Source organism: Pan paniscus, chromosome 10, assembly GCF_029289425.2.
Source record: "Pan paniscus chromosome 10, NHGRI_mPanPan1-v2.0_pri, whole genome shotgun sequence".
Taxonomy (NCBI): domain Eukaryota; kingdom Metazoa; phylum Chordata; class Mammalia; order Primates; family Hominidae; genus Pan; species Pan paniscus.
In genome coordinates, this window is record NC_073259.2 from 41,870,813 (window position 1) to 41,880,974 (window position 10,162).

Here is a 10,162-nt window from a genome sequence, read left to right on the forward strand (position 1 = left end):
AGGCCCTGGTGACTGAAACAGCCTGTGGCTCTGCTGGACCCTTTATGGGCCCATGGTTAGGGCGGGAACCAATCACAGCCTGGAGCCCAGGAGGGAAGAGGCAGCCTGGGGATTTGGGTGCTGCTGTCTCTTTGTCAGCTTCCTGTCTAAGTCTGTTTTCAAGGGACTCCTGGTCTGCAGTTCTCTTTGTTCTGAGCCATTTACAAATAGATGCTCTAATTAAGGCTTTCTGAGGCAGCAATGAGTGCCTTGTAAAACTGCTTTCTGCTTACCCAGGAATGGTACTCTGCATCTCACTAGCCGTGTACACTGTCCCTTTGCAAGGCCCTGCCAGGTGCCTGCAACCAAGACCCAGTCACCCTGCTAGCACAAAGTGAGGTGGGGGTGGCACTTCCCTCCACCAGGCACTCGCTCGGTCCTCCCAACCTCCAGCAAGCTGTGGATTACCATTTATATTTCACAAGTAAGGACCCTGGGGGAAAACGCCTGTGCCATGGCACAAAGCTAGTAAGAGATATAGTTGGGCTTCGAATTGTGTCTTTTTATCTCCAGGGTCCATGCTATCTTCAGAGCCAATCAGGGCAGGGGTGGGCATGGTCATGGCTCCCCCATCCCAAGGAGGTCATGTGTCTACACAGAGCCCCTCGGTGGAGGGGTCCAACACGATCCAAGCCTGCTGGATTGAGACAGATGAGCCAGGTCAGAAGACAGCAGCGCAGTTTCCAGCATGGTGATGGAGAAATGCTTCATAGAGGGTTCACTGCCCTGCAGTCCTCAGCATTTCACCAAGAAACAGATCCCCCATAATCATTGGATATGTGTGGAGAGCATTCCAGGTGCTTACTGGTTCCAGTGTGGGTGGGTGAAGAGCCTGGTCTTTCTTGGCTGTCTAGCAGATGTTTGACCCAACCAAGACTGAACATGACAGCACCGGCCAGCCCAGCCTCCCTCAAAGATGCTCCCAAAATCCCACTAGCCACTCAGCTGCAGTCAGCCACCCCCAGGCCCCCCAGGTACCCTCAGGCTGTGCCTCCCTGGTGTGTCTTTCACACCAGGATCCCCTATCACACAGCCCACACCCCCAGAGTTCCCGCCCCAGACACAAGACTCTGGAAGCCTGTCCACAGGACCCAAGAAGAGAGGCTAGGAGAGTCCTTTTTTTGGATCCATGGCAGATGTCCAGCTCCCTAAGAGATTTCAACAGCACCATCGCCTGCCCTCCCTCAGGCCCACAGAAGATGGGCCCCTCTTCCATCATCCCCAGATCCCCACTCTGGGATATAACTGGCCCACTCATCCTGAGCGGGAGTGGGAAGGGCAAAAGATGAGAGTCACAGGAGGGTTACTATTAGCCCAGAGTGGGTCAGTGTTGGGTTGTGGCTGGGTCAGGACACAGGTCCATCAGTGGAGTCCTCCTCATCCTCTCCTGACGAAAGCAGTCCAGAGATGTGTGTTTGGAAGGGTTGATGGGCTCAGGTCCTCGGGTTAAGGCAAACCTCCTGGCTCGGTCCGACTGTCCATCCATCAAAGCCATTGCCTGTCCTAACCCAAAGGAACAAGGGCCCAAAGTAAGAGAGCTTGGCTTTAGGAACAGCCACATGAGCTAGCACCCTTCTCTCACCCAGTGTGTTCTCTGAGGTGAGAGAGTGATCTCATTTAAGGACCCTGCTGATGTCCCTCACCTCCCACACCTTCCCTCCTTCCTGGTGAGTACATACACCCCAAGACCCCATCACTGAGCTTCCCTGCTGGGAACCTGAAGAACACCAATCAGCCTGGACATTGTGAGGGCCTTCCCCCCATCTGTGGCTTCTCATCTTTCCCCCTAGCCAAATGTTGGCTCCCCCACATGCATGCTACCTCCAAGCACCCCAGGTCTCTGTAGGATTTCCAGAACCTAGCACAGTGGCTAGTGCATAGTTGGTGGGCACCAAATAAGTATTTCCTGAATAAACGAATAAATGAATACACATAGTCTAGTCTGCAAATCAGAGCCAGACTCTTTTCTGGTCATCTCTCAATCCTGTACTACCCCACCCCAATCCTCCTCAAGCCCAGGTCCCCACTCTCCTCCATGAGTCCCTGGAGCTCTGAGGTATTCCACACTCCCTGCTCCTGATCCCATCAGCAATGACGCCTGGAACTCTGAAGCATAGCCCTGGCACTGTCCTGAACTCTCTGAATCAGTTTCTTCCATGTCCCAGATGGTGTCCCTGCACTAGGAATACCCAAAGTGCAAAGAACATGCCCTCCTCCCACCCCAAATCTCTACCCCCACTCCCATCCTTGACCAGGCTCTGAGCAGGAATAGGATAGGAGCGGCCAGTCTTGACAATGAGGAAAGGAACCTGCCTTTGAGATAAAGACAGGAAAGCCTACAGCAAGAGGTTGTCTCGGAGGCAGCCCCTCCTTGGGACAGGCCAGCCACTCCACCCCAGGGCTTGGTCATGGGTCCAGGGCCCATAGCCTAGCTCTGCCCCTTTCAGAACAGGGTTCAGAGAGCAGGCTTCACCCCAGGTCACTGCACCCATTCCCCTCGCTTGGACCGCAGAATGCAACTAATGCTTTCAGGAACCCCTCTCCCCTCTCCACAGCAGTGCCAGTGGGAGGGGCAGGAGCAAGGAGGAAGCTTATAAAGGGCTTTGAAGATGAAACAGGGCCCGTGGCCGGGGATTGTTGATGCAGCCACACTGAAGAGGCAAGCAGGGTTCTAGCTTAAGAGGCCAGGGTGATGCCAAGCCAATAAAATTCAGCTATTTTCTCTTCGCTCCCTCTTTTAACACCAGCTGCCCCTGGCACATAAAAGGGCCTGCCATCAGCCAGGGAGCACAGGCCCTTGGTTCCATCCTCTGCCATCTACTTCACTGTTCAGACACCTCCTAACCTCCATCATGACCTGTGGCTTCAACTCCATAGGCTGTGGGTTCCGCCCTGGAAACTTCAGCTGTGTCTCTGCCTGCGGGCCCCGGCCAAGCCGCTGCTGCATCACCGCCGCCCCCTACCGCGGCATCTCCTGCTACCGCGGCCTCACCGGGGGCTTCGGCAGCCACAGCGTGTGCGGGGGCTTCCGGGCCGGCTCCTGCGGACGCAGCTTCGGCTACCGCTCCGGGGGCGTGTGCGGACCCAGCCCCCCATGCATCACCACCGTGTCGGTCAACGAGAGCCTCCTCACGCCCCTCAACCTGGAGATCGACCCCAACGCCCAGTGCGTGAAGCAGGAGGAGAAGGAGCAGATCAAGTCCCTCAACAGCAGATTCGCAGCCTTCATCGACAAGGTGGGTGTCGTCCTGGATCACACCTTTCCTGAACCCCTACTCATGTTCAGAACTCAGGCTGGGCACTGACAGGGAAGTCAAAGGCAAGAACTTGCCCACAGAAGTTCCCAGGCCAAAGGGAAAGGTAGTCATACTTCTAGGACACAGACAGAAAGACAAAAATGGGACCGGGAGCTACCAGACTGATGGGGGAGATTAACTGAAAACACAAAAGCAGAACGAGGGGCAGAGCCTTCCACACTGAGTGATAATATCACCTAGTGAGCAAAGGACCACTGTGTGGGCGCTCAGGGCATTTGAAGCCAAATAACTGCTTAAATGCCAAGGAGATGCTGTCTCCATCAAGGCAGGGCTAGTAAGTGTGGTGCTGGAAAACTGTCTGGAAGTGGGTCTCGTGGATGGCACAGAACTCTTTCTATACCACACAGTGATTTGGCCACTGAGCAGGGTCTAGAGTATTTTGTCCAAGCCACTGCTCCTGGGGCTCAGGATCCAGGGGTGAGCAAGAGTCATGGTCCCCATCCTCACAGGCTTTATGGGGAGGCAGGCAGTGCACAGTCTGGGTTTGGTTGAAACCATCTGTGTAGTCAGTGTCCAACTCGAGTCTGCAGCCACCTTCTCCACTGAATCCAGGCAACCACCATGTGGCAGTGATGTGAGAGACTGGGAGAAAAGGCTCTGACTAGGAACATGTTCTGGGGTTGGAAAGAGCCCTCCAGAGCCAAAACCTCAAGAGAGGAGTCACACTAGAGAGATGCCCACCAGAAAGGATCGGGAAAAAAAAAATGTGGAATTTCTAATAGCATGAGAGACCAAGGATAGCATAAGATAGGACCTACCAAGGGTGTGGCCAAGTTATTAGACAAAAGAAGCTGAGTGGAGTAGTGGGCCAACCTCATCGCTGGGAGAGGGATGTTCCTATAATTGTCAAAGTGAGAGAAGACACCCCCTGCAGAGCAGAAGATCGGAGTTTGAGCTCTTCTCTGCCACTGTGAGCTCTCAGGCAGTCAGGGAACCTCCTTGGCCTCATCAGTAAAATGAGGGGGTTGGAGCACAGGACATTCCTACTCTCATATTGCAGGTGACTATTATTCTAATTGCATTGTTGTTGTAGGGTTTGAATAATTGGCACATGCTTTATTTTTCAACTTTTACAGTTTGCCTTTCTAAAAAGGTCCACCTGGCTTGGTGTGATTGAACAGCAGTAGCTGTTCAGTGTGGGGTGCCTTTCTGTTAAAGGGTTCTTTTAATCCTCATAGTAAGGTGAGCTTTAACCTCGCCACTCTACAGAGGAGGTGAGTGCTTTATCCAAGGGCACATTGTTAACAAGTGGCAGCAGAATCTGGACTCTTCAAGCATTTTCCATGACACCAGGTAAACTGACTTAGAAGAGATTAACTCCCAGGAAGAACTTCCAGGTGGTGAACTGGTTAAGCCCTGGTGGCATTTTTGAGAGAGATGACATAACGCCTTCCAGGGAAGACTCTGGGTCAGAGAGTTGGGGGCTTTCAGGCCCTCGTGCTGGGAACCCCTCTTGTCCTCTGATGCTGCAAGAAGAGGTTCTTAGGCTCTGCCTCTGGGTGGCAGGTGCGCTTCCTGGAGCAGCAGAACAAGCTGCTGGAGACAAAGCTGCAGTTCTACCAAAACCGCGAGTGCTGCCAGAGTAACCTGGAGCCCCTGTTTGCTGGCTACATCGAGACTCTGCGGCGGGAGGCCGAGTGCGTGGAGGCTGACAGTGGGAGGCTGGCCTCAGAGCTCAACCACGTGCAGGAGGTGCTGGAGGGCTACAAGAAGAAGTGAGTGTGGGCAGGAGGGGTTCTGGGCACAGGAAATAGCATGGTGGCAGCTCCCTGAGCCCGGAGGAGTATCCAGTCTGCAGCTGGCATCTCTGCCTGAGAGTGGAGAAGAACCTGTACCCCCTGCTTGAGACACAGGGGTCCCTTGGGTGTGGGGGATGGAGGCTCAGCTTGTCTTTCCACCAGCAGATCAGGGAAACAATGCTCTCTCCCTTTCTCCATCCATTTTTCACAAAAACTTGTATTCCTGGGTCCCTTTGAGACCAGATCTCAAAGTCCTAAACATGTGTCTTCCTAAGTTTGCTCTCTCACTCAGCTAACACTATCTGATCACCTACCACATGCAGCACGCTGTGCTGGTGATAGTGACACAGGGCCACGCAAACCACACAGTGCTGGTTCTTGTGGAGCCTGCAGTCTGCTGGAAGGCAGTCATGACAGAGTCACAGATCTAGCCCTTCAGCTACAAAGTGTGATATATGGTATGAAGAATACGCACTGGATCCTCAGAAGGAATCTGCTTTTGAGGGGTGGCCAGCTTCCTTCAGTAACATTCTCTCCATGGACTCCCCAGGCCCAGCATACCCCTCCCTCCCTGTCTCTGAGCTGCCTCCCACAGCTCAGGCCAGGAGGGGAGAGACAGAGCGAGGATCCCACCACCTGCAGCTGAGTGGGGGCAGGGGAGGGCTCGAAGGAAGAAAAGATGGAGACCTAGGCGAGAAAAACAGCACCTCCCACTCCCCAACCACACACATTCACACACTCAGCTGCCAGATCCTGCTCTCCCAACCTCCACCAAAACAGGGGAGTGAATTAGCCAGGCGTGGTAGTGGGCACCTGTAGTCCCAGCTACTCGGGAGGCTGAGAGGGGAGAATGGCATGAACCTGGGAGGCGGAGCTTGCAGTGAGCCGAGACCGCGCCACTGTGCTCCAACCTGGGCGAGAGAGCGAGACTCCATCTCAAAAACAAAAACAAAAAAAAAACAGGGGAGTAGGCACTTCGTTTCTCCAGTGCATCCCAGTAGTACCCAGGCCAGCAGCCTGGTTCCTGCAGAGCCCCACCCATTTCACTTGGGGGCAGGAGACAAGCAGGGGGAGGTCTAGGAAAGAGACTCCTTTGCATATATGCTCATGGCCAAGATCAAGAGCTGTTCAGACAAGATCCTCTTCTCCCTGCTCACCTCAGGTATGAAGAAGAAGTAGCACTTCGAGCCACAGCAGAGAACGAGTTTGTGGCTCTAAAGAAGGTGAGTGAAGCCCAGCTGGCCCTGAGCCCGCCCTGAGTCCCGCCACCCATCCTCTTTGTCCTGCCACATGGCAGCCAGGTCCTCAGAGCTCTCTGAGGAAAGCCGGCCTCACAGCCCCTTCTACCCCACCCAGGATGTGGACTGCGCCTACCTCCGCAAGTCAGACCTGGAGGCCAACGTGGAGGCCCTGATCCAGGAGATTGACTTCCTGAGGCGGCTATACGAGGAGGTGAGGGGCTCTCAGCCATGGTGGGCACAGATTCCCCCATGGGATCCCCAACCCTCTGCCCAGACACCCACAGGCATGAACCAGGCCTGCTGACATATGAACCCAGGCTCACGGCTGGAGGGTTGGCAGGGAGCAAGGAGAGGGAAGGAACAGGGAGGCAAACGGATGGAAAGCCAAAAAGGAACAAATTTAGTAAGGGGCAGGAGAGTGAGCACCCCAGACACCTGTGCCTTGGGAACCTGCCCCGCGTCCTTCCCCTGAGCCAGTGGACTGCAGCATAGACCCCACACAGCATCAAACAGAATTGAACCCATTGCTCTGGCCCAGGGCTTTCTCTGGCAGCAACAGCCTTCCTACATGGGGTTGGTCTAGGAGAATGGAAAGAGGCCCCCCATACAGGGTCTGAGCCCCTGGAAAGCATCTGGACCATGCTGGCTGCACATGGGCCTGAATAATTCCAAAAGCAAGCAGTTGAGAAGTGGTTGTGTTTTCCTCTAAAGGGATTTCCTATTTGTGCAGAAAGTTATGTGATTTCATCAGGTTTGTTTCTCCAAACATGAGAGGTTCGCTCCCGATGAGCCAAAAGGATGATAGGCATCCAGGAATCAGGAGAAGCCCAGATAAGTGAGTTGTCCTTCCTTTCCCCACCTCCTGCAGGAGATCCGCATTCTCCAATCCCACATCTCAGACACCTCCGTGGTTGTCAAGCTGGACAACAGCCGGGACCTGAACATGGACTGCATTGTTGCCGAGATCAAGGCACAGTATGATGACATTGCCACCCGTAGCCGGGCTGAGGCCGAGTCCTGGTATCGCAGCAAGGTGAGCAGCACAGGACACCTGCCTGCTAGACATGGCAGTGAGAGGGATGTGAGGTATCTAGTAGAAAAGGCTTCTTTGTCTAGGGATTCTGATCCCTAAGGATGGTAAGAGAAAAACCAATAGCTCTCATGTTGGGGTGGCAGGGCAGGACTGCCACGTGTGGTTGCACAGGCCGAGCACTGCACAATCTGTGCAATCATCTGAGCTGTCCTGAATGAATGGGATGTCTCATCCTGAGCCTCATGAACATCTCTGCTTCCTGCAGTGTGAGGAGATGAAGGCCACAGTGATCAGGCACGGGGAGACCCTGCGCCGCACCAAGGAGGAGATCAACGAGCTGAACCGCATGATCCAGAGGCTGACAGCCGAGGTGGAGAATGCCAAGTGCCAGGTACCGGAGCCCGGCCCACCCCTCAGTGTAGGAAGAGACTGGGGTTAGCCCTCAGCAGAGGGATTTGAGTTAGATTCTGGAAAAGTCTTCCCAGTGCAGTCTCATGGGTGACAGAGTAAGATGAGAAATCTACTGAAATATTTCTGATTGTCTTGGCCAAGGTGTGTGTGTGTATCTGTGTGGTGTGTGTGTGTGTGTGTGTGTGTGTAGTGTAAGTGAGGAGGGAAGGAAGGTTAGGAAGCTGATTGGAGAGATAATATTTTAAGATAGAAGTTGAATGATCCTATTGGAGACTGGCTGGGATTTCAAGAAACTAAACTTCACTTTATCCTCTCCATATTCCCCCTACCTCCCAGAACTCCAAGCTGGAAGCTGCGGTGGCCCAGTCTGAGCAGCAGGGTGAGGCGGCCCTCAGTGATGCCCGCTGCAAGCTGGCCGAGCTGGAGGGCGCCCTGCAGAAGGCCAAGCAAGACATGGCCTGCCTGATCAGGGAGTACCAGGAGGTGATGAACTCCAAGCTAGGCCTGGATATCGAGATCGCCACCTACAGGCGCCTGCTGGAGGGCGAGGAGCAGAGGTGGGTCCAACCCAGCCCTAAGCACTCCACTTTCTTAGACCTGCCCACCTTTGATTTTTCCCTATCTCAGTCTCAGTCCCCAGGTGACATTCTTGCCTCTATGGATCCCAGATCCATATCTTCAAGTTGTCTCATTCTCAACTCTTCCAAGATCCATACCCTGCCTGGTTTCTTGGACATCACCTATTCTAGGGCAGGGTTGCTGGCCAAACTCCACCCCTGACCTCGTCTTCCCAAGAGGGCCTTCCCCTTCTGAAAGTTGAGCCTATCTAGACCTGACAGATATGGTTGTTCAGGTTGTTCACTGCACAAAGGCAAATAACAGCTGAGAGACAAATAAGAATTGAAATCCAACCATACTCTACTTGCTAAATAGTGTGACCTGACGTTGCTTCAACTGCCAGAAAGGCAACTTTTTCTAAGCTGCACAAGGGAATAAATGTAGGTCAGAAATAGCCCTGAGATGACCCATTGCAGCACCTAGCGGAAATTCGATGACCTCATTCTGACTTCTTTTATCTTCCCCTTCCTTACTTTTTCCCCACTCAGGCTGTGTGAAGGTGTTGAAGCTGTGAATGTCTGTAAGTATCTTGAGCCCTGAAAAGGAAAATGTAGACTGGGGACAAAGGACTTCTTGACTATGAGTATATGCAGAGACTTTGGGAGGAGTGTTTCCAATAATTCCCCCAGTAAAGAGGGTAGGTTGGTCATGCAGCAAGACAGACTGAGGTTAGCTCGCAGGAAGAACCTCACAGCCTGAATGTGTTGGGGAGGGGAAAAAATAATAAGATGTCATTGCAAGAAGGGACCTCAGATGTCATTCATAACCTTCACCTTATATAGGTGAGAAAGCTGAGGCCCAGACAGAGGAAAGGACTCCCAAAGTCACAAAGCAGAACCAGGACCAGAACCCCAGTCTGCTGGCTCCCAGGCTAGGGTTCCCTCCTTCAGAATAGAACTGGAGGCTCTTTGCATCCTTCCCTGGATGGTCGACACATCAGACAGACCAAAGGAAGGTGGCTGGATGGGATGGCCATCAGCAGGGGTCTCTTGACCCTGCCCTTGTTCCCACAGGTGTCAGCAGCTCCCGGGGTGGGGTTGTGTGCGGGGACCTCTGCGTGTCTGGCTCCCGGCCGGTGACGGGCAGTGTCTGCAGTGCCCCCTGCAACGGGAACCTGGTGGTGAGCACTGGTTTGTGCAAGCCCTGTGGCCAGCTGAACACCACCTGTGGAGGGGGCTCCTGCGGCCAGGGGAGGTATTAAGTGGCCCAAAAGAGAGCCAGGGGATCCCCTTCTGCCTGCCAGACGTGCCACTGCCCCACCACCAGCTGAAAACAGCAGCACATCGCTGGCTTTTCCCCTTGTGTTCTGAGAATACACCATCGGCTCATTCCCACCAGCGGCTCCTCCCCACCTTTCATCCCACTGGAAAGGGGCCTGTGGCTGGGGAATAGACCCATTCCTTCCCCTGTCTCAGCCTTCAGCCCCTCCCGGGGAGAAGGGCCTTGCTTCCCTGGAAGAAGCACTGTGAGACTGTTCCCCCTGCCTCTCTGGCCTCTTGTCTCCCCTTTTCCAATAAACTTGGGGACCTGCTTTGTGTGCTGCAATGTCTTGCTTTCTTGGGGCCCCCCACACCCACCAAGTGGTGAGCACCCCAGCCTGATGATATGGCCTGAAGACTAGAGTCGTTCTGGCCTGTTCTCCGCCTGGACACCCGTAGGGCCTTGTCCCCAGATGGTTCTGTCATCTCCTGGCCAGGCAGTGCTGACTCTGCTCACAGCACCTTCTACCTGTCACACCTGTCAGTCTGGATGGCTCTGAAGGGG

General features: G+C 54.1%; 1 protein-coding gene across 1 annotated transcript; it reads left to right on the forward strand.

Annotated features, from left to right (window-relative positions):
* Positions 1 to 2,891: 2,891 nt before the first annotated feature.
* KRT83 (keratin 83) lies at positions 2,892 to 9,929 on the forward strand. The gene is made up of 9 exons (XM_003831064.6): positions 2,892 to 3,275; positions 4,863 to 5,071; positions 6,258 to 6,318; positions 6,452 to 6,547; positions 7,205 to 7,369; positions 7,635 to 7,760; positions 8,117 to 8,337; positions 8,887 to 8,918; positions 9,412 to 9,929. Exons 1-9 carry the CDS (start codon positions 2,892 to 2,894, stop codon positions 9,597 to 9,599), a joined length of 1,482 nt encoding a protein of 493 aa, XP_003831112.2. The 3' UTR covers positions 9,600 to 9,929.
* The last annotated feature ends 233 nt before the right edge of the window (positions 9,930 to 10,162 follow it).